At 46.7% G+C, this 27,622-nt stretch overlaps 3 protein-coding genes across 3 annotated transcripts; 1 reads left to right on the top strand and 2 right to left on the bottom strand.

Moving 5' to 3' along the window:
* Positions 1–8,323: 8,323 nt before the first annotated feature.
* On the top strand, positions 8,324–10,141 carry LOC127307722 (cytochrome P450 89A2). Its single transcript, XM_051338483.2, has one exon. The coding sequence runs from the start codon at positions 8,468–8,470 to the stop codon at positions 9,971–9,973; it is 1,506 nt and encodes a 501-aa protein (XP_051194443.1). The 5' UTR covers positions 8,324–8,467; the 3' UTR covers positions 9,974–10,141.
* Positions 10,142–13,702: 3,561 nt separating this feature from the next.
* Positions 13,703–17,284, bottom strand: LOC139832432 (uncharacterized). Its single transcript, XM_071822194.1, has one exon. The coding sequence runs from the start codon at positions 17,282–17,284 to the stop codon at positions 13,703–13,705; it is 3,582 nt and encodes a 1,193-aa protein (XP_071678295.1).
* A 79-nt stretch (positions 17,285–17,363) lies between these two features.
* On the bottom strand, positions 17,364–18,199 carry LOC127307721 (dehydrin DHN1). Its single transcript, XM_051338482.2, has 2 exons — positions 17,891–18,199; positions 17,364–17,777 (listed from the first exon to the last, which is right to left on the bottom strand). Exons 1-2 carry the CDS (start codon positions 18,095–18,097, stop codon positions 17,559–17,561), a joined length of 426 nt encoding a protein of 141 aa, XP_051194442.1. The 5' UTR covers positions 18,098–18,199; the 3' UTR covers positions 17,364–17,558.
* Between the last annotated feature and the right edge of the window lie 9,423 nt (positions 18,200–27,622).

Raw genomic sequence — 27,622 nt, 5'->3', positions numbered from 1 at the left:
TATGTGATAGTTATATTGTTGAGTTTGTTCATGAAGCTACTGAAAATTATTATGAGAGAGGAAAATATGGTTGTAGAAATTTGCATAGTACTAAAACGCCTCTCTATATGCTGAAAATTTTGAAGTTACTCTTGTTTTATCTTCTTATGCTTGTCACTTTGTTCTTCATGAATTTATTTGTGTATAAGATTCCTATGCATAGGAAGTGGGTTAGACTTAAATGTGTTTTGAATTTGCTTTTTGATGCTCTCTTTTGCTTCAACTCTTATTTCTTGCGAGTGCATCATTAAAACTGCTGAGCCCATCTTAATGGCTATAAAGAAAGCACTTCTTGGAAGATAACCCATGTTTTTATTTTGCTACTATTTTGTTGTGTTTTGGAAGTTGTTACTACTGTAGCAACCTCTCCTTATCTTTATTTTATTGCATTGTTGTTCCAAGTGAAGTCTCTAATAGAAGGTTGATACTAGATTTGGATTTCTGCGCAGAAACAGATTTCTATCTGTCACGAATTTGGGTAAGATTCTCTGTAGGTAACTCAGAAAAATCTGCCAATTTACGTGCGTGTTCCACAGATATGTATGCAACTTTCATTAGTTTTGAGTTTTCTGATTTGAGCAACGGAAGTACCTCTTTAAAATTCGTCTTTACTGGCTGTTCTGTTTTGGCAGATTCTGTCTCTGTTTTTTGCATTGTCTCTTGTGGACTTTAAGCAAGGCTTTCTAGACGTGGAGAGCAGTAGCTAATATTTTATTGAGTTCTTGCAATGTGTCACTACAGGACTAAAAGTGGATTCAAGTTTTTTTTGAGTACTAACCCCTCTAATGAAGTTTATGAGAAGTTTGGTGTGAAGGAAGTTTTCAAGGGTCAAGAGAGGAGGATAATATATGATCAAGAAGAGTGAAAAGTCTAAGCTTGGGGATGCCCCCGTGGTTCATCCCTGCATATTTCAAGAAGACTCAAACGTCTAAGCTTGGGGATGCCCAAGGCATCCCCTTCTTCATCAACTTATCAGGTTTCTTCTATTGAAACTATATTTTTATTCAGTCACATCTTATGTGCTTTACTTGGAGCGTCTGTGTGTTTATTTTCGTTTTGTTTGTGTTTGAATAAATTCGGATCCTAGCAATCCTTGTTTGGGAGAGAGATATGCTCCGCTTTTTCATATGAACACTTGTTCTTCGTTTTACTTTTAATGTTCAATGATAAAAGTTGGAAGCTACAACACTTATTGTTATTTGGTTGGAAACAGAAAATGTCTCATACTGTCTTGAATAATTTGACACTTGGCAATTGTTTTGAGCTCTCAAGTAGATCATGATTAAGGTCTTGCATCATGTAGTTTAAACCTATTAGTGGAGAACTACCGTAGAGGTTGTTGAAATTGGTTTGCATGATTGGTCTCTCTAAGGTCTAGATATTTTCTGGTAAGAGTGTTTGAGCAACAAGGAAGACATTGTAGAGTATTATAATGCTTGCAATATGTTCTTATGTAAGTTTTGTTGTACCGGTTCATACTTGTGTTTGCTTCAAATAACCTTGCTAGCCCAAAGCCTTGTACTGAGAGGGAATGCTTCTCGTGCATCCAAAACCTTGAGCCAAAACCTATGCCATGTGTGTCCACCATACCTACCTACTATGTGGTATTTCCTGCCATTCCAAGTAAATACTTCATGTGCTACCTTTAAACAATTCAAAATGCTTCTCAATTTGTGTCAATGTTTTATAGCTCATGAGGAAGTATGTGGTGTTTTATCTTTCAATCTTGTTGGGCAGCTTTCACCAATGGACTAGTGGCTTCATCCGCTTATTGAATAATTTTGCAAAAAGAGCCGGCAACGGGGTTCCCAGCCCCAATTAATCACAAATAGACACTCCTCCATGGTATGTGAATGATTGGTAGGCACCCGAGGATTCGGTTAGCAATGGCTTGAGAAAGCAAAGGTGGGGAGGAGTGTCATCACTAAATAAAACTAAAATAAAATAGACACTCCTTCATGGTATGTGATTGTTGGAAGGCACCCGAGGATTCGGTTAGCCATGGTTTGTGAAAGCAAAGGTTGGAAGGAGTGTCACCCAAAAATGAAAACAACATGAGAGCCGCTCTTTGAAAGTATGTTTGGCAAGGGGGTTAGAGTGCCCACTACCATTCGTTGACAACAACAAACACCTCTCAAAATTTTACTTTTATGCTCTCTATATGATTTCAAAACTTGAAAAGCTCTAGCACATGATTTAATCCCTGCTTCCCTCTGCGAAGGGCCATTCTTTTACTTTATGTTGAGTCAGTTTACCTACTTCCTTCCATCTTAGAAGCAAACACTTGTGTCAACTGTGCATTGATTCTTACATACTTGCTTATTTGCATTCATCATATTACTTTATGTTGACAATTATCCATGAGATATGCATGTTGAAAGTTGAAAGCAACTGCTGAAACTTTAATCTTCCTTTGTGTTGCTTCGATGCCTTTACTTTGAATTTATTGCTTTATGAGTTAACTCTTATGCAAGACTTTTGATGCTTGTCTTGAAAGTAATATTCATGAAAAGTTTTGCTATATGTTATCTATTTGTTAGCAACTATAGATTATTGCCTTGAGTCACTTCATTCATTTCATATGCTTTGTAATAGTATAATCAAGGTTATGTAAGTAGCATGTCACTACATAAATTATTCTTTTTATCGTTTACCTACTCGAGGACGAGTAGGAACTAAGCTTGGGGATGCTGATACGTCTCCAACGTATCCATAATTTCTGACGTTCCATGCTTGTTTTATGACAATACTTACATGTTTTGCTCGCACTTTATAATGTTTTTATGCATTTTCCTGAACTAACCTATTAACAAGATGCCACAGTGCCAGTTCCTGTTTTCTGCTGTTTTTGGTTCCAGAAAGTCTGTTCGGGCAATATTCTCGGAATTGGACGAAATCAACGCCAAACATCTTATTTTCCCCGGAAGACCCCAAAACACCGAAGGAGAGTCGGAGGGGAGCCAGGGGGGCCCCACCCCACAGGGCGGCGCGGCCAAGGGGGGGCGCGCCCCCCTACTGTGTGGGCCCCCCAGAAACCCTTTTGCGACGCCTCTTCGCCTATTTAACCCCTCGCGACCTAAATCCTCGATACGAATGGACGAAACTCCAGAAAGACTCCAGGGGCGCCGCCGCCATCGCGAAACTCCAATTCGGGGGATAGAAGTCTCTGTTCCGGCACCCTGCCGGGACGGGGAAGTGCCCCCGGAAGCCATCTCCATCGACGCCACTGCCTCCATCATGCTCCGTGAGTAGTTCCCCCATGGACTACGGGTTCTAGCAGTAGCTAGTTGGCATTGTCTCCTCCATGTACTTCAATACAATGATCTCATGAGCTGCCTTACATGATTGAGATCCATCTGATGTAATCGGTGTTGTGTTTGTTGGGATCCGATGGATGATACATTATGATTAGTCTATCTATAAAGTTTGTGAAGTTATTGTTGCTGCAATCTTGTTATGCTTAATGCTTGTCACTAGGGCCCGAGTGGCATGATCATAGATTTAAGCTCTATAATTATTGCTTAGATTGTATCTACAAGTTGTATGCACATGTCTATGTCTGGAACCAAAGGCCCCAAAGTGACAGAAATTGGGACAACTGGAGGGGAAGGCTTAGATACGAGGATCACATGTTTTCACGGAGTGTTAATGCTTTGCTCCGGTACTCTATTAAAAGGAGTACCTTAATATCCAGTAGATTCCCTTGAGGCCCGGCTGCCACCGGCTGGTAGGACAAAAGATGTTGTACAAGTTTCTCATTGCGAGCACGTATGACTATATATGGAAAACATGCCTACATGATTAATAATCTTGATGTTCTATCTTAATGCTATTTCAATCCTATCAATTGCCCAACTGTAATTTGTTCACCCAACACTTGTCACTTGTTATTGGAGAGTTACCACTAGTGTAGATCGCTGGGAACCCCGGTCCATCTCTCATCATCATATACTCGTTCTATATGTCACTGTCAGTAGTATCAACTATTTTCTGGTGCCATTGCTCCTGTGTTACTATTACTGCTGTTGTGTTACTATTACTATTGCTCTCATATTACTGCTGCTTTCACATCACCCCTGTTACTAGTGCTTTTCCAGGTGCAGCTGAATTGACAACTCAGTTGTTAAGGCTTATAAGTAATCTTTACCTCCCCTTGTCGAATCAATAAATTTGGGTTTTACTTCCCGCGAAGACTATTGCGATCCCCTATACTTGTGGGTTATCACCATGCTATAATTGTATTAACCGAAACATTGATACATGTGTGATATGTAAACAACAAAGAGTCCCTAGTATGCCTCTTAACTAGCTTGTTGATTAATGGATGATTAGTTTCATAATCATGAACATTATTTGTTATTAATAACAAGGTTATATCATTGTATGAATGATGTAATGGACACACCCAATTAAGCATAGAATAAGATCACGTCATTAAGTTATTTGCTATAAGCTTTCGATACATAGTTACCTAGTCCTTATGGCCATGAGATCTTATAAATCACTTATACCGGAAAGGTACTTTGATTACATCAAACGCCACTGCGTAAATGGGTGGTTATAAAGGTGGGATTAAGTATCCGGAAAGTATGAGTTGAGGCATATGGATCAACAGTGGGATTTGTCCATCCCGATGACGGATAGATATACTCTGGGCCCTCCCGGTGGAATATCGTCTAATGTCTTGCAAGCATATGAATAAGTTCATAAGAGACCACATACCACAGTACGAGTAAAGAGTACTTGTCAGGAGACGAGGTTGAACAAGGTATAGAGTGATACCGATGATCAAACCTCGGACAAGTAAAATATCGCGTGACAAAGGGAATTGGTATCGTATGTGAATGGTTCATTCGATCACTAAAGTCATCGTTGAATATGTGGGAGCCATTATGGATCTCCAGATCCCGCTATTGGTTATTGGACGGAGAGAGTTCTCACCCATGTCCACATAGTTCGCGAACCGTAGGGTGACACACTTAAGGTTTGATGTTGTAATAGTAGAACTTGAATATGGAATGGAGTTCGAAGTATTGTTTGAAGTCTCGGATGGGATCCCAGACATCACGAGGAGTTCCGGAATGGTCCGGAGAATAAGATTCATATATAGGAAGTCATTTTATGAGTTTGAAAATGATCCGGTGAAATTTTGGAAGGTTCTAGAAAAGTCCGGAAGAAGTCACTTTGGAAGGCGGAGTCCCGGTGGGACTCCACCACCCATGGCCGGCCAACCCTAGTGGGGGGAGTCCAAGGTGGACTCCACCAAGGGGGCCGGCCACCCCCCCACATGGAAGGGTGGGAATCCCACTTGAGGTGGGAGTCCCACCTTGGGTAGGTTTCGCTACACATGGAAGGTTTTGGGTTGGGGTCTTATTCGAAGACTTGTAGTCCAACACTTGGGGGTTCCACCTATATAATGAGGGGCATAGGGGAGGGGGCCGGCCACCACAAGCCCTCAAGGAGGCCGCACCCCATAGTGGCCGGCCACCCCCTCTCCCAAACCCTAGCCGCCCCCTCTCCTCCACTTCTCCCGCAACGCTTAGCGAAGCTCCGCCGGAGTTCTCCATCGCCACCGCCACCACGCCGTCGTGCTGCCGGATTCAAGGAGGAGCTACTACTTCCGCTGCCCGCTGGAACGGGGAGAAGGACGTCGTATTTATCAACACCGAACGTGTGACCGAGTACGGAGGTGCTGCCCGATCGTGGCACCGTGATCAAGATCTTCTACGCGCTTTTGCAAGCGGCAAGTGATCGTCTACCGCAGCAACAAGAGCCTACTCTTATAGGCTTTGGAAATCTTCAAGGGTGAGTCTCGATCATCCCCTCGTTGCTCCCGTATTCTAGATTGCATCTTGACTTGGATTGCGTTCTCGCGGTAGGAATTTTTTTGTTTTCTATGCAACGAATCCCTACATCTATTGCATGCACAACTCTGGGCGGCTACTCACTTTTCTCCATATACGGTAACACGAAACCATTACGAAGAATTTTTTTGAAGTCATCCCAAGTACAAGCAAATTCTCCTCTTTCAACTGCATCACACCACCAACGGTCTAACTCCTCGTCCACTCGCCGGTGAGCAAGTACATACGCATCATACCCACATAACTTTCCATTGTATCTGTGAAATCGATTGAAACCCAGTATCATGTTCCTTTCCCAATCTTGGTACTCCTCAACTGTCGCAAGACGGTGTAAGTACCAACTAAGCTTGGATGCATGACGTTCTACTCCATTCATGATGTCAATATAACCATTGAAAACAGAACTGGACTTTTTTCCACGAGAACATCGCATGCCCAAAACATCTGCTGCAAACAAAGCCATCTCTGGTACCGGTGATGTTGGACTGGGTGTCGGAACGGCCGGTCTGGATGCCGGTGCTGCCGGCCTGGGCACCGGGTAATCCGTCTTGGGGACCGGTGCCGCCGGTGTAGGTGCCGGGTCAGTCCGGTCTAGGGCCCAGTATGCCAGCCTGGAGATCGGACGAGCCTTCTCGGCTCCCTAGATATCGGTCCGGTGTGCACCGGTGATGGTCCCGATTTTCGCCGGCCTGCCCGGTCTGGCGGCCGGCCATGCCGGCCGTGGCGCCGGAGCATCCAGTTTGGGGGTCGGTGTGCCGGCCGTGGTGCCGACCCGGCCGATGGTAGAGCCGGTCTGCCGGGTCGTGGCGTCGGCCGCCTGACGGAATTGTTGCATCATCTTCACGACACCAAACACAGAAATTCTCGATTTTGCCAGCAGTAACAGCCCTAGACGGTAGAAAAACTGCGCCTCAACAACACAAAACCTTCCTCCAAGTCAACCTCCTTCAACCTTGAGCAGAAACTCCTCCGATGCAAACTGATCTAGCGAGATCGATCAACAAAACCTCACTATGAGCAACCCAGAAAATCCGATACCACATGATATGAGGATCCCAACCTAATGCTCTCGGGTGTTTGCCCGATCTTTCACAGCGAGACAACCTGGTAGTAGCTACTCCCATTCACGCGTGAAACGCAACCTGAAGTAGAGGATAAATCCAGCAAGCAACGTGATGGAGATCACCACGCCTCAAACCAATCTACGATAATCCTTGATGAACACAAGAACCTCCGCAACAACTTTATTAGATAAACGGCGGCGTCGTTCCCGGAGGGATGCTTCACCAAGCACACACACGCGATAGCGTTTAGACTAAACTTAAACTCGTTCTCCTTCCTAACCCTAGCCGCACCAGCCCTTATATGAGGGGGGTGGTGGCCGGCCAACCCTAGCGGGCCTTCCTAATTTGGTTTGGACAAGCCCAACCCAAAACTAACTCAATCTTATTAAAAATCCTAATTGACCCACGTATGACCAGAAAGATAAAATACATAAAATAAGATAACTAGCTAGGTGGAGTCCTGAAATTGGGCTTTAACTCGGCCTTCATATCCGTATCAATATGTCTTTGCATCCCTTCCTGTCTACTACATGTCTAATATCTTGTTCTCAAAAATAATCATTTCTAAACTTAATGCCATTATTAGAACTTTCCGGTGGAAAGGTGTGAGAAATTATAAACAAGCAAAGCTTTGTGCTTAAGGGCATGGAAGGATATTTGTACTCCAAAAAAATAAGGCGGTTTAGGCATCCGGAACTTCCAAGTTGTCAACCAAGGACTAATTCTCATGGTTGTTTGGCGCATAGCTCAAAATTCAGACGATTTTCTCCACAAAATTCTCAAAGCTAAATACTTTAATGACTCCTCCAGATGGCGACCAAATTCAAATATCCCCAAGTCTAATTTTTGGGCCTCTGTTATCAATGTTCTATATTCTGACTATTGTTTAAACCCACTCATACTATCAAATTACTCAAGGTAACATCTCTCTTTGGAGTACGCCATGGTGCCAAGAGTGGATGAAAATTTATGATTATCTCATTATCCAACAACCCGATTTCACTTCCGCCAAAGATAAATGATCTATGGCTGCCTAATCAGCAAGCCTGGAATTGATTCCCTCTTGCAGCAGCCTATGGCTCAATGCATCAAGTAAACTCAACAAAGTTGTCAGGATAGGATAATGTCGCTGTAGTAGCACCTCGCTAACCCGGTTGGAAGAAATATAAAAAAATGTATGTTATCCGATCATCTTGGTTGGCATCTTGAGTTCTTGATCGATAAGTCCACTACCTGTCTACCTCCATTTTTGGGTACCTGATTTGTTAGCAAAGTCCAAAGTATCATGCTACTCCTAGTAAGTCTGAATGCGACGAGAAGGAAATAGGAACCAGTATAGATTAGTACTCGTTTAATCTGGACGTTATCCTACATTATGTTATGGAAAAAAGTCCATTCTAAACCATGAACTCGGTCACGGTTTTGTAGTAGGCTAGTAGTAGCTTTAAACTGTGGAGCTCGGTCGGTCACGGTCAGAACTCGGAACAGAGAGCCGGAACAATGGAGCTCTACCCATCCTCTCCCCTGCTCATCGCCCTCTTGCTCGCTCTGGCTGCCTCAGTCCTGTTCTTGCTGCTGCACGGCCGTCACGGTGGCCAGAAGAACGCGCTCCCGCCCGGCCCGCCGGCGCTGCTCTTCGTGGCCCGGTTCCTGGCGCTCCGGCGATCCGTCTTCCACCTCGGCCCGCTCCTCCGCGACCTGCACGCGCGCTACGGGCCCGTCGTCTCCGTCCGCCTCGCCCGCACGCTCGTCTTCGTCTCCGACCGCCGCATAGCGCACCGCGTGCTCGTCCAGGGCGGCTCCACGTTCGCCGACCGCCCGCCGCTGGGCGAGCCCGGGCTGCTCTTCACCACCGGCGGCCGCGACATCAGCACCTCGCCCTACGGCGCCTACTGGCGCATGGTCCGCCGCAACCTCGCCTCCGAGGCCCTGCACCCGGCCCGCGTCGCGCTCTACGCACCGGCGAGGCGGCGCGTTCAAGACTCCCTCGTCCGTGACCTCCTCCGCGGGCGCGACGGCGGCGTCGCCGTGAGGCCGGCCTTCCAGCGCGCCATGTTCGAGCTGCTCGTGCACATGAGCCTCGGCGCGAGGCTCGCCCCGGAGACGCAGGACGAGGTCCAGGAGCTGCAGCTGCGGATCCTCCGCTCCATCACCAGCTTCCCCATCTTCTCCTTCTTCCCGGCGCTCACCAAGAGGCTCTTCCGGCGGCGGTGGGAGGGGTACGTGGCCGTGCGCCGGAGGCAGGACGAGATCTTCCTCCCGCTGATCCGCGCCAGGCGAGAGCGAGACAGTCGAGACGGCGCTGACCCTCCGTGCTACGCCGACTCCCTCTTGGCGCTGCGCGTGGCCGAGGAAGGCGGCCGCCCGCTCACGGACGGCGAGGCGGTCAGCCTCTGCTCCGAGTTCCTGAACGGCGGCACCGACACGGCGGTCACCTCGCTAGAGTGGATCTTGGCGGAGCTGGTGAACCGCCCCGACATACAGGCCAAGGTGTACGAGGAGGTGAAAGCAAGGCCGGAGCTGGAGGACCCGCAGGCGACGCCGTACCTGAAGGCCGTGGTGCTGGAGGGGCTCCGTCTGCACCCGCCGGCGCACTTCCTCCTCCCGCACAGCGTGCAGAGCGACGGCGCCGAGGTGGGCGGCCACGCGGTGCCCAAGGGCGCGGAGGTGAACTTCCTGGTGGCCGACTTCGGGCGCAACGAGGCGGCGTGGACGGCGGCGAGGGAGTTCCGGCCGGAGCGGTTCTTGGAAGGGGGCGAGGGGCACGGCGTGGACCTGACGGGGAGCAGGGAGATCAAGATGATGCCCTTCGGCGCCGGACGCAGGATGTGCCCCGGCTACACGCTCGGCCTGCTGCACGTGGAGTACTTCGTGGGCAGCCTCGTGAGGGAGCTGGAGTGGCTGCCGCCGGCGGACGAGGAGGAGGTGGACATGACCGAGGAGCTGGATTTCACCACCGTCATGAAACATCCGCTCCGTGCTCGCCTTGTCCCGAGGACTAGATGAAGTCCGAAGTGACTGTGATTCTTGCTCTTTTCAGATGCTCTACCACTTCCTCCGGCGCCTAAAATAGTTGTATATAAAGTTTTGGTTAAAGTTAAACTTTGTAAAATTCAATCATGTATACATCAATAAAATTATAGATATATCTAATAAAAACTAATATTTTTAAAATTACCATGAAATATATTTTCGTAAGATATGCGTATGGTATTAGTAGATCTTCGTAGTAGTATAATTGATATATGCGGTCAAAGTTTGCTATATTTGATTTGCAAATTATGAGGAAGTAGTAAGGACGAGCCATGCTGTCACCACTATGGGTCTGCTTGGTTTTTTTTTGCCTTGGATAGCCCCGCTAATGCAAGGGCAGCCAAAATATTGGCGCCGCCCATGACTTGCCATTTGCCAATGCGTTGGCGTAAATTAGTACTGCAAAGCTGAAGCTAGCATTGGCTCGCCAAATAATGGGTTCTAATCCAAACCAGCCAAATAATGGGTTCTAATCCAAACCATGACCAAGCACATGGTTAACGCCAATTATTTGGCATGGCAGCCTCGGGCTCCCATCCAAACACACCCTATGTGTTCTAAACAGTGAAATAAAATGTCACAATACACAACATAAATGTAGACGGCAGTAGTGGCAGAGCCACTGTGTAGTCATTTGACTACACAGTTCTTTGGCAATACAAGCTTGAAGTGTGATAAAATTAACTAAAAACTTATACAAATATATGTATTTGACTACACAATTTTGACATGACTACAGAGGATTAATGTTCTGACTCCGCCACATGGCACATTTATGGGCGCGATTAATTGTTTTTTAACCATGAACTGTGAGGCAAATCTCACAGCAAAATTTTATTTCATAAACCAACAGCTATACAGGAAACCAAAATATGTAGAAAAACTAGAAGAAAACATAACTAAACTAAAGCCTAAGGTAGACCATCAATCCAAATCAGCAAAGCCTCCTTGTACTTGTGGTTATCCGATACCGTAAGAAGATATGTGATACGTCTCAAACGTATCTATAATTTTTGATGCTTCATGCTTGTTTTACACCAATTCATATGTGTTTTGTTTACACTTCATTGCACTTTACATGATTTCCGGTACTAACCAATTAACAAGATGCCATAGTGCTAGTTCCATCTTTTCTGCTGTTTTTGTATTTCAGAAAAGTTGTACAGGAAATATTCTCGAAATTGGATGAAAGAAAAGCCGAAGTCAATATTTTACCGAAATGAAGACGAAATCCGAAGGAGGGTCGAAGAGGTGCAGCAGGTCGGCCAGACCTACCCTAGGTGCGGCCTGGACCTAGCCCGCGCCTAGGGGTGGTCTGGGCCCACCAGGCGCCCCACCAAGCTAAATCCTCCGCCTATTTATACATCTTCTCGGAAAAACCCTGGATACCCGAGCCTCCATCCACGAAAAGTTCCGTCGCGGCCGCCATCGCAAAACCCATCTCGGGGGGTTCAGAAGCTCTTCTCGGCACCCTGCCGGAGGGGGGAAATCATCGCCGGAGGCATCTACATTGCCATGTCCGCCTCCGAAGTGATGCGTGAGTAGTTCATCCCTGAACTATGGATCCATAGCAGTAGCTAGATGGTTGTCTTCTCCACTTTGTGCTTCATGTATCGATCTTGTGAGCTACCCTACATGATCAAGATCATCTTTATGTAATCATATATGTTTGGTTTGCTGGGATCCGATGAATATTGAATACTATGTTGAGATTGATTATATATTCATGTCATATGTTATTTGTGATCATGCATGCTCTCCGTTGCTAATAGAAACTCTGGCCAAGTGGATACTTGTGACTCCAAGAGGAAGTATTTATGCTCGATAGTAGGTTCACACCTCTAATTTTCTGGGAGAGTGACTTTATAACTTCTAAGATTGTAGTTGTTACTACTAGGGAGAAAACAACAATGTTTTATCCGAGGGTAATTCTATTGTTTACTTTACACACATTGCATAATGCGATAGTCTGTTGCTTGCAACTTTATACTGGAAGGGGTGCGGACGCTAACCTGAAGGTGGATTATTAGTCATAGACGCAGTTGGATTACGGTCTATGTATTATGTTCTAATGCCCAATACCAAATCTCAAAGTAATCATCTTGTTATGTATGGTCGATGCTCTGTCAATTGCCCATATGTAATTTATTAACCCAACATGCTATTTTCTTTATGGAGAGACACAGTGAACTGTGGACCCCGGTCCTATTTCCTTTACTGATAAATTCAACTGCAATCCTGTTCTGTTTACTTTCTGCAAACATCTATTTCCATTCGATATGTCTAATCCTTTTTTTTTCCAGCAAACCGGCGAGATTGACAATCTCACTGTAAGTTGGGGCAAAGTACTTTGGTTGTGTTGTATGCTCGTTCCACGTTGTTGCTGACGCCGGTAGTGCGCCCTGCCACTAGTCAGCCAACAACACCCTCAGAAGTCACGTCTTTCTCCTACTGCTCGATTAAACCTTGGTTTCGTACTAAGGCAAAACTTGATGTTGTGCTCATCACACCTTCCTCTCGGGGTTCCCCAACAGAGTGTCTGCGTACGACGAGCACACGCCATCAACATGTCAGGCACAAACTTAGCCTTCCACTTCCCAAAAGTGGTTCTCTCTTGGCAAAAAAATCCCATTTCTTAGTAGCCAAATATTTTAATAAGCTGTGATCAAAACCTCCATGAAAAAAGGTTTGCCAAAACTTCTTTTTGTTGCAGATAATTCCAAATGCGTGCATTGAAATTACATTAAAAAAATAGGTGAACCTTGTCTTCCGGGCGGGTAGGGAGGCATGACTGGTTGCCCTATTTTTTTCTTCTCCCGGGCAGGCAAGGACACATGACTGGGAAGAAACAGTCCAAAAGTGATGTTTATTTTGCTTGGTTGCCTACATAGGAGTTGGCTGCATGGTTGCCTGCAAATTTGATTTAGTGAGAGGCTAATGGAAAAGAAGGGTGTTTGGTTAACCAGTTAAGTGTGCTAATGGTGACCTCATTTAAACTTTGGCGATGTATCAAAAGAACACCAACTTTGCGATCACCACCAGGAGGATCACGAGGATAAAACCTCTAAACATAGTCTGCCTAGCCTAATGATGAGACATTGCTTGAACGTGCATAGCTTGAAGAGACATACCTTGAGTAGGGAGTGCTTGAACAACCATACCTTAAATAGTTAGTTGCCTTATCAGCCAAGAATTGGTTGAACTCCTCCTTCGATTCCTCTCGTGTTTCATACCCTCAGTAGATTTGTGGGAGACTCCATTGACCAGAGCATGGCAACACATGTGCAAAAAATCAATTTCAAATATTTTATACTCTAAGCTACACAAAAATAATAAATTGTAGATCTAAATAGTTATTTTCAAATCGTAAGAACATATCAGATTTTATCATTTTTATCAAGCACATAATAAAAATTAGTTGTGTTGGAATTTTGGATGATTGTGAGATGACAATCGCCAGAATTATTTTCAGATTTTTAAATAGCATGTAAATATATTTTTTAATTTTTTAAATAGCAGAGCACTGGAGCTCAGGAACCAAAGCACTTTTCGCTAGATATTCCAACAAACGTCCGTAAATCACAGCCAAACCATGGAGCAGAGACACAGAGTATCTATGCGTCCCATGCATACTTACAAAACACACATGAGTATTCTTTTAGTGGAGGGCAGATTTTTTTTTTTTTGAGAGAAAGAGGCCTGTTATATAATTGAGGTGGAGGGGTTTACAGGGGTTTCCTTGATTACAATATATTCTATAGGATCAGGTAAAAGACCCGTCCAGATGCAACTCCCAGCAGACCTTGCAAGGCTTGCTAGAGCATCTGCAACCCCATTGCATTCTCTTTTGACATTCTGGATATTGTATTCTTGCAGGTTCGTCAGTAGCCTCTTTGCTTCGTCGTAGATCGCCCATTGGCGAGATCTGTCAGTCCCAGCGCTGCGTAGGGCTTTGGACACGGCCAGACAGTCCAGTTCCAGGATAACCCTCTCATAGCCCATTCCTTGGATGAGTTTGACTCCCAAAAGAGCCGCTTTTGCTTCAGCGTCTTCCGCATCGGCACATCTAGGTAACGGAGTACATGCAGCCAACAAAACCCTTCCATTACTGTCTCTCACCACCGCACCAGCGCCTCCAGGTTTTGTGCGACCAATGAATGAGGCGTCCGTGTTTAGCTTAACCCAACCGGACGGGGGAGGGGACCAGCCATGGTTATCAGGCCTTACGGCGTGGAGAGCATCCGCGGCCGTGGATGTAGGATGAACGGTGGTAGCGTTTGTATCACTGTTCTCCGCCTCCCGCTGGCTTTGGGCACCAGAACGGTCGTAGGCCATCAGAAAGGCGACTGATCTTTCAATCGTTTCTTTGCCCTTATGGTGGATGATATCGTTCCTAAGATGCCAGGAGCGCCAGAGGATTAGAAGCACCCTAGCAGCAGTGATGTCGTCAAGCTGGCCGAGCAAAAGTTGTAGCCAGTCCTCGCCTGTGAACCTGAACAACTTTTCGCTTGGGATCTTCCACTTCTTTCTCATTTCATGCCTGAGAGCTACAGCTTTAGTGCAGAGGACAGTTGCATGGTGAGCATTCTCAGTACTGCTGCCGCAGATTGAACAGCGATCATTGATTTCCAAAGTCCTTCTGCATTTGTTATTTTTTGTTGGAAGAGTGTCTGTAGCCACTCGCCATCCGAAAACCCTGATTTTTGGTTGAACTTTGGCTGACCAGATGGCCTTCCAAATGGGTCTGTTGCCGACAGTGCTAGAGCTGCTGGTGGCATTGTCTCTATGCTGGTGCTTCAGGTTAAACGCCAGCCTATAGGCACTACGTACCGTGAACAGGCCGTTCTTTTCGAGGTGCCACGCGAATCTGTCAGGTTGCGGAGAGTTGGGGAGCTCGATGCTCGTGATCGTTTGTACATCATGATCATAGAACAGCTCTCGAAGAATATCAGTGTTCCATGTGTTAGTCTCTTCATGAATGAGCTGGTTCACCCATCTTTTCCTTGTGTTCTTTCTCAGTGCCGAGATTTTCATCCCACTTTCTCTGGGGAGCCATTGATCACGCACGAATTGGGTGGATCTGCCGTCTCCGATTCGTTTGATGATGCCTTGTTTGAGCAGTTCTATGCCAAACTCAATGCCTCTCCAGACTGGTGAAGGATCAGTGGCAAACACCGTATCAAGCAGGTTCCCATGGGGGAAGTATTTGGCCTTCAGCACCCTGGCACAGAGGCAGTCTGGTTTCTGTAACAGTCTCCAGGCAAATCTAGCCAGAATGGCTTGATTGAACAGGTGCATATCTCTAAAACCCATACCACCATTATGTTTGGGTTTTGTCAGGTTATCCCAGGTTGTCCAATGCACCCTTCTCTGGTTCTTGTCGTCGCCCCACCAAAACTCCCTAATCAATCTCTCATATTGCTCACAGAAACCAATGGAAAGCTTGAAGATGCTCATAATGTGGGAGGGAAGGGCTTGAGCTACGGATTTGATCAAAGTATCTTTCGCAGCATGGGACATAAGTCTCTCATCCCAGCTTGTGAGCCTCTTACCAAATCTCGCCATGATGGGTTGGAAACTTCCATCCTTCATTCTCCCTTCCGGGGTTGGGAAACCTAAGTACTTTTCCTCAAAAGTGGCGGTCGACACACAGAGAATTCCTTTTATCACAGCCTGAGTCGCTTCTAGACAAACATCAGTGAACAAGATGGAACACTTGTTAGGGCTCAGTCGTTGACCCGTGCCACGCTGAAATAATTTCAGGCAGCTGTCAACGGCCCTAGCCTCCTCAGCAGTAGCTTTGAAGAAGAGAAGGCTGTCGTCGGCGAATAACAGGTTGGATACCCCGGGTGCACCACGAGCAACCTTGATGGGGGTGATGCATCCGTCTCTGCAGTTCTTCTTGAGGATACTAGTTAGGGCCTCTCCCACGAAGAGGAAGAGGTAAGGGCTTAAGGGGTCTCCTTGGCGTAGGCCACAAGTGGGGGTGAACGGCTCGAGAGTGTGGCCATTAATTCTGACTGAAAAGCGTACCGAGCGAACACAGGCCATGATCCAATTTGTCCATTTTGTACAGAAACCGAGCTTCTGAAGCATTTTCTCAAGGAAATTCCAGTCTACTCGGTCATATGCCTTAGACAGGTCGAGCTTGTACGCGCAGTGCGTATTTCTGGGATTTTTGCTTTTCTGAATCTTGTGGAAACACTCAAAAGCAACAGCCGCATTATCCGAGATCATCCTCCCCGGGATGAAGGCACTTTGAGATTCAGAAATGAGCTCATCTAGCATAGGCCTCAGTCTGTTTACCATGCATTTGGAGATCACTTTGTAGATAACGTTACACAAGCTAATGGGTCTGAAGTCAGAGAGTGATTCTGGGTTTGGGCCCTTGGGAATCAACACGATGATAGTATCATTTATACCAATTGGCAAGGTGGCCGTATTGAAGAACTCTTTGACAGCCGCAATTACCTCTTCCTTCATAAGGGACCAATTTCTTTGAAAGAAACGCCCAGGCATGCCATCAGGTCCAGGGGCTTTAAGGGGCCCAATCTGGAAAAGAGCGTCACTTATCTCTCTATCAGTGAAATCGGAGCAGAGATAGCTATTCATGTCTTCAGTAATGGTTTCATGGACCTGCTGGAGCAGCTCGTCTGGCTCGACCTCCATATCCTTTGAGTACAGGTTTTTAAAGAAAGCAGTGGCCATGTTCTTGATTTCGTCTGGGTCATCAGCCCAGTTCCCATTGAGTCCTTTGATTCTCTTGATAGTGTTCTTTGATTGCCTCCAATTTGCTTTGCGGTGGAAGAAGTTGGTATTTCTATCTCCCTCTCTAAGCCAGGTTATCCGAGATCGTTGTTTCCACATGACTTCTTCCCTTTGTAAAAGCTCGTCAAGTTCAGTGGAAATCTTGTGCACTTCTCTGTCTCGCTCTTCTGATTTCATTTTATTCCAAAGTTTTTCCAGCTTCTTTCTTTTGTTTCTAATCTCTTTACTGACACTGCCAAAAATATTAAAACTCCACTCTTTGAGATGGTTTCCTGTGATAGAGATCTTGTTAGCAAGTGTCTGGAGAGGGGAGTGAGAAGAGCTAGGAGGGCAGCTCATCCAGGCATCAGAGATAGCCTTCGTCAAGGACGGGTCTCTCTCCCACATCTTCTCATACCGCATTGGTTTATTTATCCTGGTCGATTGCGCCGGCTTCTCACAGTCCAACACCAGAGGCAAATGGTCAGATCTGGTGGAGCAGATGTGGGATAGGATGGCATCTGGGTACAGAGACATCCATGAGTTGGAAGCAACGGCTCTATCAATCCGAGCTTTGACATTCTTTTCCTTCTTCCTTTTGTTATCAAACGTCCAGGGAGGGCAGATTGATACATACGGAGTACTATACACGCATACACATACATCGGTTCACAAAAACGAAACACATATCGCTGACGCCGATCATTTCAGGATCACGAACACACACCCCTCGCGGGGATCTTATTTTGCAACACACGCATGCTGCTGAGCTCTGACGTAGTCCAACACGAAGGCTTGGAGCAGATACAGCTCAGTGCGTCCCGCCGCCGGGGAGCTTCTCCTTGATCTTCTCCATGACGCCCTTCTTCTCTCCGGTGGCCTCCGCACCGTGCGTACCGGCGTACTCCCCGGCCACCGCCGTCTGCTGCTGCTGCTCGGCAGTGTCTTTGTGGCCGCCTCCGGGGAGCTTCTCCTTGATCTTCTCCTTCATCCCCTTCTTCCTCCTCCCGCCCACTCCATCGTCCTCGGACTACATATATATATCACAAGAGTCAAGATGATGATTCAACAGCACAAGCACAAGTTAAGATCGACGGTACGTATATGGAGAGACTCTGAGAGAGTGAAGCAGAATTAACGTACCGAGCTGGAGCTGGAGCTGCCGGAGCGGCGCAGGACGCCGTCGGTCTTGTGGTCGTCCTTCATCGGCTGGAGCTGCCCGCCAGCGGCACCGGCCGCAGCGCCGTGTGTTCCCGTGGGGCCTCCGGTGACGCCGCCGTGCCCGGCCACCGGCTTGCCGTACTCCTCCACCTTGTTGGTTTCGTGCCCGTGCTGCCCCTGGTACTCCATGCTACCAATACGCTCTTCAAATTTCAGTCTTGACTGCGCAGATGAAAAGTGGCTCTGTATATATCGAGTTGTTGCGACTTGCGATGCAGAGAAGATAAAGTTGGGTTGGTTATTTATAGTGGTTCCAGTTGGAGATGCAGGTGTACGTGTGCATGCACGTATTGGTCTCATTATGATGGAGTGGTTACCCCGCCAAAAAACAAAGCTGGAATGAAAGGTGTGCATGCCACGGCTTCGTCGATGCGCCACGTATGGCTTCGGGCTCTCTGGATGGAAGGACACGACTCCATGGACCATGGTTCTGCACTGTACATGTTTGGTTTGGTACAGCGTGCGTGCTACGTGGAAAATCTGCTTACCATAATTTATTTCCCTGCTAAATTTAAGAGGAACCACAGTTCAACTTTTCTTAGTTGCTCTTCGTGGTGGATCTACAAACTTTTCAAAATAGAGAATCACATATAATTGAATGGTTAAAAAACAGTGATACTTTCAGCCTACCAAAATTAAATACTATTAGATTTGACACTAGTATCTTGTAAAGGTGAAATATTTTTCAGTAAGAGGTGATATTTTCATCGAATTAAGTTTTCTTGAACTCAATCTCTAAAAAATGCTCACAAAGATAGGTTGTGTGTACGCCATGCGTTCATATGAGTAAGTGTATATACGTATTTATCAGCGTCTACGTCTATACTATATTTGTGATAGGGTTAGATGATTTGACAAGAAAATAAGCTTTGAAGGAATGAAGGGGGAAAAAGTTCTAGGTGGGACAATTAAATATGCTGCTCATGTCATGCCTCTTTTCATGGAAGGGACCACAACGATTGTTTTCATTCTATATCAGCTAAGAGCATCTCTAGTAGAGCTCCTAAACACGTGAACTGGAAAATGCGAGTTCAGTTCACCGAACTCGTGTTTACGGGCCGGAAAACCGTTGCCACAGATTAGAAACCGTAAAAATGGAACTCAAAAATGGAATTTGAAATGCCACGGGTAAATTAGGCGATAATTATAGTTCGAGATGAATTTGATGCTCCAATTGAGCATCAAAACTTACATAGTTCGAGAAATTAAAGCTATAATACTTGTACACCGGCAAGCGCTACTTAGATAAGCAAAATGCAGCCTAAATTAGTGGCTTATGCGCGCGGTGGTGCCGGTGGTGGCGCAGCGTGTCGGCGGCAGACGGCGTCGGCGCTGTCGTGGAGTAGCTTCACGCGTCGTCGGCGTCAAGCTCGACTATTTCGAGCTTCACGCGGCGGACGTGGGCCTCGCGGCGGGCCGCCTCGTATTCTCGCACCTGGCGGACGGCGTCCGCCTCCTCCCGGCGAAAGCGAGCGTGGGCCTCCGCCTCGCTGACGGCCTTGGTCTGCGCGAGGATGGCCTCCTCCTCGTCGTTGTCATGGACGTAGCCCTGGCGGAGATGGTGGGCGACCGCGCGGGGACGAGGTCCTCCTCGTCGCTGTTGTCCGCGACGGGGAGCCGCGGTGCGCGGCGACTGGCCGAACGAGGAGCCCTCGTCGGTGTTGTCGTATCTGGCGAGCTTCCCTGGGGGCGTGAGCCCCCAGTTCGTCCACCGGCGGGCGCTGCGCTTGCACGCGCCCTCCGACCGGTTCCATTTGTGCCGCTCCGCCTCGGTGTGGAACACGGGCGGACGCGGCGGCGAGTTGCCACCACCCAATCCGGCACCACGGCCTTGGGAGCCGCCACGGGACGCCATCGCGCCAACGCGGAGGGTGGATCGGTGCCTAGGCTCTGCTGGATTGCTCGCTGGAAAAGGGGCTTGGCGGCGGCGGAGGGAGTGGAACGGCGGAGGGGAGTAGGGTTTGGAAACCGAACTCCCCTCCGCGAACCCTTTTAATACGGGGCGACCGCTCGATTTCTCGGGGCCCAAACTCGTTATACGGGCCAGACCGCGAGTTCGGGCTCCGTTCTAGCCCAGTTTCGGCCCGAACCCCTATTCTCACCGGAATTTTACGGTTTCGGCCGCGAGTTCGGACTCTGCTAGAGATGCTCTTGTTGAAATATTGGGCCTACACTTAATGGCCCATACTAGATTTCAGATTTTCCTATAAATCTCAAAGCCCACATTGTGGAAGCCTTGTGAGTTTGAGCCCAAGTTGGTGGCAGCTCACTAGGGAGTGGCAAGAGGTAGGAAGTTTAGTCCCACATGGAAAGTTGGGAGGAAGTTAGACCACTTTATAAGGTGGGTTGTTCCACCACTAGTAAGTGAGTGAGAAAATGAGTGCTACACGCGCGCGCTCCTCCTCCTCGCTCGCTCGACTCGACTCGACTCGACTCGACACGTCACGACGCGCGCGCCGCGCTCGTGGTGAGTGGATTGAGCCGAGACTTTCCTTACTTTTTGCAGCTCAGGAAAACGAACAGAGTCCTAGACGGACGCGTCGCAGTTAGTCGGTTCGGGTCGCTCCCGGATCGTGGGCTATCTGTAACCGACTCAAAACGTTCGTGCGACGTGGGCGTGACCCACGTTGCCTAGGGTTTTCTGAGCCTATATAATCTCCTGCCCGGCTACCGCAGAATCACATCTAACACACGAGTTAGGGTTTCCACCTCTCTCTGCTTGCGCCGCCATCGTAGCCTACTCCATCCCGCGCGCCGACGTGCATCGGCGAACGGGAGAGCAGGTCTCCGGAACCGCTCGTCCTTGCGATCCTGTACGGGAGAGGGCGAATTAGGTTTTTGGGAAGCGCTCTGCGCGACTGCTCAAGCTCTTCATCACGGGTCGCCTTCCGTCCAAGTCGGGCGGTGCTTCCTACCGTCGTCTTCAACGTCGTCTACTTCGACCCGTCGTCCCCGCCGTCAACAACGTTGTCATCAACAACGTTACTGCCGCGACATCATCTGCTACACCTCCACCGCCACCTCCACCAGATCGGTACGTGCGACATATCTCGATCTGTTTAGCGATGGATGTTGTACTGTTTGCTCTGCTACTGTTCATGTTGATCACTGCATCTAGTATGTTTGAGTTTCACATGTTACTAGTTGCTGCCATCATGTTTTATATTCTGGAATTAATCATGGAAATTGTGCCTAATTATCCAACAATCCAAAAACCTAATTGTTGGCAATTTCCTGAGTTAACAATGGCTGGTTTTGCTGATGCACTAAGGCCGGATAAGTTTACCGGTGTGCACTTTAAGAGGTGGCAGGTTAAGGCCACGCTCTGGCTTACTCATCTGAAAGTGTTCGAAGTTAGTGATGGTTTACCTGAAGGAACTATATCTGACCAAGATCAGAACAAGTTCAAGAAAAACAATACTCTCTTCGTCGGATGCGTTCTGAGTATTCTTGCTGATCGTCTGTGTGATGTGTACATGCACATAACTGACGGTAAAGAGCTCTGGGATGCACTGAATGCTAAATTCGGTGCAACCGATGCAGGCAGTGAACTGTACATCATGGAGAGCTTCCATGACATCAGGATGATAAACAACCGTTCTGTAGTCGAACAAGCTCATGAGATACAGTGCATTGCGAAAGAGCTTGAACTTCTTAAGTGTGCCTTACCTGACAAGTTTGTGGCTGGATGCATCATCGCTAAGTTGCCCCCTTCATGGAGGAACTTTGCCACAACTCTCAAACACAAGAGACAGGAGATATCAGTTGAAAATCTGATAGCGTCTCTTGATGTTGAGGAGAAAGCTCGGGCTAAGGATAATACTGAGAAAGGAGAGGGTCAATCTAGCGCCAACATGGTGCAGAAGAAACCCTACATCAAGAACAAAGGGAATAACAAGCCCTCCTTCAATAAGCCTATGAAGACTACAACCTTCAAGAAGAAGAAGATGATAAACAAAGCAGATCTGAGCTGCTTTACATGTGGAGAGACTGACCACTTTTCTAAGGATTGTCCAGAGAGGACAGACCGCAAGAAAAAGGCGAGGCAAGTCAACACGGTGACCGCTAGCAATGCTGATGGGTACGGTAATCTCTTTACTGTTCTTTCGGTATTTCAATCTCCATGTTGGTGGATTGATACAGGTGCTAATGTTCATGTGTGTGCTGACATATCCATGTTCACTTCTTACCAGGTCGCCCGGGATTCTTCCGTCTTGATGGGGAATGGGTCACATGCTTCTGTTCGTGGTGTTGGCACGGTAGATCTGAAGTTCACTTCGGGGAAGATCGTGCAGCTGAGGAACGTGCAGCATGTCCCTACTATGAACAAGAATCTCGTTAGCGGCTCCGTTCTATGCAGAGATGGGTTTAAGGTTGTTTTAGAGTCGAATAAAGTAGTTGTTTCCAAGTTTGGACAATTTATTGGTAAAGGCTATGAGTGCGGAGGCTTGTTCCGCTTTTCGCTTTCTGATTTCAGTAATAAGTCAGTGAACCATATCTGTGGCAATGTTAGTGATGATACCAGTGTTTGGCATTCTCGTTTATGTCACATTAATTTTGGTTTAATGTCTCGGCTATCCAGTTTAAGTTTAATTCCGAATTTCACCATTGCCAAAGGTTCTAAGTGCCATAGTTGTGTGCAATCTAAGCAACCTCGGAAGCCTCACAAGGCGGCCAAGAAGAGAAACTTGGCACCTCTAGAACTCATACATTCTGATCTATGCGAGATGAATGGTGTGTTGACAAAAGGTGGAAAGAGATATTTCATGACATTGATTGATGATGCGACTAGATTTTGCTATGTTTATTTGTTGTGAACTAAAGATGAAGCTTTAGACTACTTTAAAATTTATAAGGCCGAAGTTGAAAATCGACTAGAGAGAAAGATCAAGCGTCTTAGGTCGGATCGTGGTGGTGAATATTTTCCTAAAATCTTTGATGAATTCTGTGAGGAACATGGCATTATTCATGAGAGGACGCCTCCCTATTCGCCCCAATCAAACGGGGTTGCCGAGAGGAAAAACCGCACGCTGACTGACTTGGTGAATTCCATGTTAGCCACTGCTAGTTTATCAAAGGCATGGTGGGGGGTGGCTTTGTTGACTTCATGTCATGTCCTGAATAGAGTTCCTAACAAGAATAAAGATAAAACCCCTTACGAGGAGTGGGCTGGGAGAAACCATCACTTTCGTATTTGCGCACATGGGGATGTTTGGCGAAAGTCAATATTCCAATCACTAAGAAGCGCAAACTTGGACCAAAGACAGTGGATTGTATCTTTCTAGGTTATGCTCCTCGGAGTGTAGGATATAGATTTTTAGTAGTTCAATCCGAGGTACCTGATATGCACGTTGATACTATTATGGAATCTCGTGATGCAACATTTTTTGAGAATATGTTTCCTATGAAAGATATGCATAGCATTGCTAGAATTTCTACTGAGATAATTCACGAGTCCAAGACATCTAATGAGTATTTTGAACAATCACATGAGAATGTTACTGAGAAGGATGACAATGAAGCTCCTAAACGGAGCAAGAGACGAAGGATTGAAAAATCCTTTGGTGATGATTTCATTGTGTACCTTGTGGATGATACTCCCACGTCCATTGCAGAGGCATATGCATCTCCAGATGCAGATGACTGGAAAGAAGCTGTCCATAACGAGATGGACTCGATTCTTTCTAATGGAACTTGGGAGCTATCAGAACGACCCCATGAATGCAAGCCTGTGGGCTGCAAATGGGTGTTCAAGAAGAAGCTAAGACCTGATGGTACTATTGAAAAGTACAAGGCGCGGCTTGTAGCGAAAGGCTACACACAGAGAGAAGGCGAAGATTACTTCGACACCTATTCACCTGTCGCTAGACTTACCACCATTCGAGTACTACTATCCATGGCTGCCTCCTATGGTCTTATCGTTCATCAAATGGACGTAAAGACAACTTTCCTTAATGGAGAGTTGGAAGAGGAAATCTATATGGATCAGCCTGATGGGTTTGTAGTAAAAGGTGAAGAAAGAAAGGTGTGCAAGTTGCTGAAATCTTTATATGGCCTGAAACAAGCACCTAAGCAATGGCATGAGAAGTTTGACAGAACTTTAACTTCTGTAGGCTTTGTTGTCAATGAGGCTGACAAGTGTGTTTACTATCGCCATGGTGGGAGCGAAGGTGTTATACTATGTTTGTATGTGGATGATATTCTGATATTTGGTACAAACATGAAAGTAATACACGAGGTCAAGTCCTTCTTGTCAAAGTGCTTTGATATGAAAGATCTGGGAGAAGCTGATGTGATTCTGAACATCAAGCTTATTAAGAACGAGAGTGGGATTGCTCTAACACAATCCCATTATGTTGAGAAGATCTTGAGCCGGTTCGGCTATATTGATAGCAAGTCTTCTCCAACACCTTATGATCCCAGTGTGACATTACGCAAGAACCGGAGGATTGCCGTAGATCAACTGAGATACTCTCAGATTGTTGGCTCACTCATGTACTTAGCGAGCGCGACTAGACCGGACATCTCTTTTGCTGTTAGCAAGTTGAGTAGGTTCATGTCAAACCCGGGTACTGATCATTGGCATGCACTTGATAGGGTCATGCGCTACCTATGTGGTACAATGAGTTATGGGATTCACTATTCAGGGCACCCAGCTGTGCTTGAAGGATATAGTGACTCGAATTGGATCTCAGATGTAGCTGATCTGTATGCCACAAGTGGGTATGTATTTACCTTTGGAGGTGGCGCAGTATCATGGAGATCTTGCAAGCAAACCATATTGACGAGGTCAACTATGGAAGCAGAACTTACTGCTTTAGATACAACCACTGTTGAATCAGAATGGTTGCGTGAGCTCTTGATGGACTTGCCTGTGGTTGAAAAACCTGTTTCGACAATCCTTTTGAATTGTGACAATCAAACTGTAATTGTCAAAGTGAACAATTCTAAGGATAACGCGAAGTCATCAAGACACGTCAAGAGACGTTTGAAGTCTGTCAGGAAATTGCGAAACTCCGGAGTAATAACTGTTACATATATTCAAACAGACAAAAACCTGGCAGATCCCTTTACAAAGGGACTATCACGTAATGTGATAGAAAGTGCATCGAGGGAGATGGGTTTGGGACCCGTTGATGTTACACCATAGTGGTAACCCAACCTTTGTGATCGGAGATCCCGTGAATTAGGACCTGGGAAGAACAAACTAGTGGTTTAATTGAGGAGAGTATTATGTAACCCTCTCTATGTGAAGATGCACGACTCTCAATTGCTGTAAGGCAGGTTGGCAACAAGCCTTAATGTGTTTATGTTGGCTATTATAGCAAAGATGCTGTCCTACAGAGCATTCTTGAAATAACACACCTATATGAGTCCGATTGTTAAACGTCGCAATCTATGAGATTTGGGTGATCTCTAGTAAACTCATGAAGAGACCACGAAGTATGACGCATATTCTTCACCCGCGGGGTAGGCTACTGGCAGCCATGTACTGGTCATGACTTTGAGTGAAACCCTGTTCACGCAAAACTTGCAATTCAAGGCTTAGTCCATTGTTCAAGTGTGAATGGATGTAGCTTAAGGTTCTAGGCGGAAGTTCAACTTAACAGTCTCCGCTGAAATACTGGTATATAAACAAGCAGTGAGTATTGGTAAATCTCTAAATGGGGATTTGAGATCTGGTGGGGGATTGTTGAAATATTGGGCCTACACTTAATGGCCCATACTAGATTTCAGATTTTCCTATAAATCTCAAAGCCCACATTGTGGAAGCCTTGTGAGTTTGAGCCCAAGTTGGTGGCAGCTCACTAGGGAGTGGCAAGAGGTGGGAAGTTTAGTCCCACATGAAAAGTTGGGAGGAAGTTAGACCACTTTATAAGGTGGGTTGTTCCACCACTAGTAAGTGAGTGAGAAAAGGAGTGCTACACGCGCGCTCCTCCTCCTCGCTCGCTCGTCTCGACTCGACTCGACTCGACACGTCACGACGCGCGCGCCGCGCTCGTGGTGAGTGGATTGAGCCTCGAGCCGAGACTTTCCTTACTTTTTGCAGCTCAGGAAAACGAACAGAGTCCTAGACGGACGCGTCGCAGTTAGTCGGTTCGGGTCGCTCCCGGATCGTGGGCTATCTGTAACCGACTCAAAACGTTCGTGCGACGTGGGCGTGGCCCACGTTGCCTAGGGTTTTCTGAGCCTATATAATCTCCTGCCCGGCTACCGCAGAATCACATCTAACACACGAGTTAGGGTTTCCACCTCTCTCTCTGCTTGCGCCGCCATCGTAGCCTACTCCATCCCGCGCGCCGACGTGCATCGGCGAACGGGAGAGCAGGTCTCCGGAACCGCTCGTCCTTGCGATCCTGTACGGGAGAGGGCGAATTAGGTTTTTGGGAAGCGCTCTGCGCGACTGCTCAAGTTCTTCATCACGGGTCGCCTTCCGTCCAAGTCGGTCGGTGCTACCTACCGTCGTCTTCAACGCCGTCTACTTCGACCCGTCGTCCCCGTCGTCAACAACGTTGTCATCAACAACGTTACTGCCGCGACATCATCTGCTACACCTCCACCGCCACCTCCACCAGATCGGTACGTGCGACATATCTCGATCTGTTTAGCGATGGATGTTGTACTGTTTGCTCTGCTACTGTTCATGTTGATCACTGCATCTAGTATGTTTGAGTTTCACATGTTACTAGTTGCTGCCATCATGTTTTATATTCTGGAATTAATCATGGAAATTGTGCCTAATTATCCAACAGCTCTAAGAGCATCTTCAACAGATGAGCTACCCTTATGCTTCCTTGATCACGACTTCACCAGGCAGCTCCATAGGAAGGACATTATCTTTCACAAATTCCATACTTCTGCCCGGTGCCCGGATCAAAAGCCTTCTCTCCATGAGTGACATTATTCCTGGAGTTCCAAATGGGGTGATTATCATCACTCTGTCTTGTCTTTGTCCACAAAACCGGAATCACAGATTTTATTTACAGCCGTACAGGGATCAACGGTCTTCAGCAAAGCTGAATAAGACCGGGCTGCAGCAATCCTCAAAGCCAAAGACGAGATGTGTTGACCAGGCATGCCTAGGACTCGATCTGGTGGGCAGCGGCAGTGTGCGTGCAGCTAGTCAACCGACCAACGCTCAGTTTTAGATGCCCTATACATGAATTTGTTCATGATCGAGCTCCAATGTAACACCTGCGACATTGTAGAAACTAATTTTGCTATTAAATAATTCTACTCGAAGTATTTACCAGACCAGTGAGTATTCCAAAAAAACAGAGCTGCACAAGTAACATTAAAATTCTATATTTACTGTTTGCAAAGGAGGATGCAAATCCAGATTAAGTCTCACTCTGCAATAACCAGACTGTCATGCACAACTTCCAGTCATTCTGGAACAATTGATTTGCCTACAGAGAAAAACTCAGAATAGGTTACAACAAATATACATGAAAACTCTATTCGTCAATGACCAAACTGGCTGGAGGAAAGTTAAGATATGGGCACTGAAAATTTGACACGTCATTATGCCAGTAACATAGTTTATACTCACATTTCATCAAGTTAATTACAGTATAGAAAAATATTTATAGAAGCCCTCCCTCCAACTTTTGCTCTGTGACTTGCATATGATTTTCCAAATTCACGGGGATG

The sequence above is a fragment of the Lolium perenne genome, chromosome 6 (genome assembly GCF_019359855.2).
Source record: "Lolium perenne isolate Kyuss_39 chromosome 6, Kyuss_2.0, whole genome shotgun sequence".
Lineage (NCBI taxonomy): Eukaryota > Viridiplantae > Streptophyta > Magnoliopsida > Poales > Poaceae > Lolium > Lolium perenne.
This window is presented reverse-complemented; position numbering and strand designations above follow the sequence as displayed.

What these genes read in the sequence shown, in the direction of transcription:
- LOC127307721 (XM_051338482.2), bottom strand. Translation starts at nt 18,097, where the DNA reads ATGGAGTACCAGGGGCAGCACGGGCACGAAACCAACAAGGTGGAGGAG. An exon ending in GCAGCTCCAGCTCCAGCTCG is followed by an intron (nt 17,778 to 17,890) that starts GTACGTTAATTC and finishes ATATATATGTAG; the next exon opens with TCCGAGGACGATGGAGTGGG.
- LOC127307722 (XM_051338483.2), top strand. Translation starts at nt 8,468, where the DNA reads ATGGAGCTCTACCCATCCTCTCCCCTGCTCATCGCCCTCTTGCTCGCT.
- LOC139832432 (XM_071822194.1), bottom strand. Translation starts at nt 17,284, where the DNA reads ATGTCTCTGTACCCAGATGCCATCCTATCCCACATCTGCTCCACCAGA.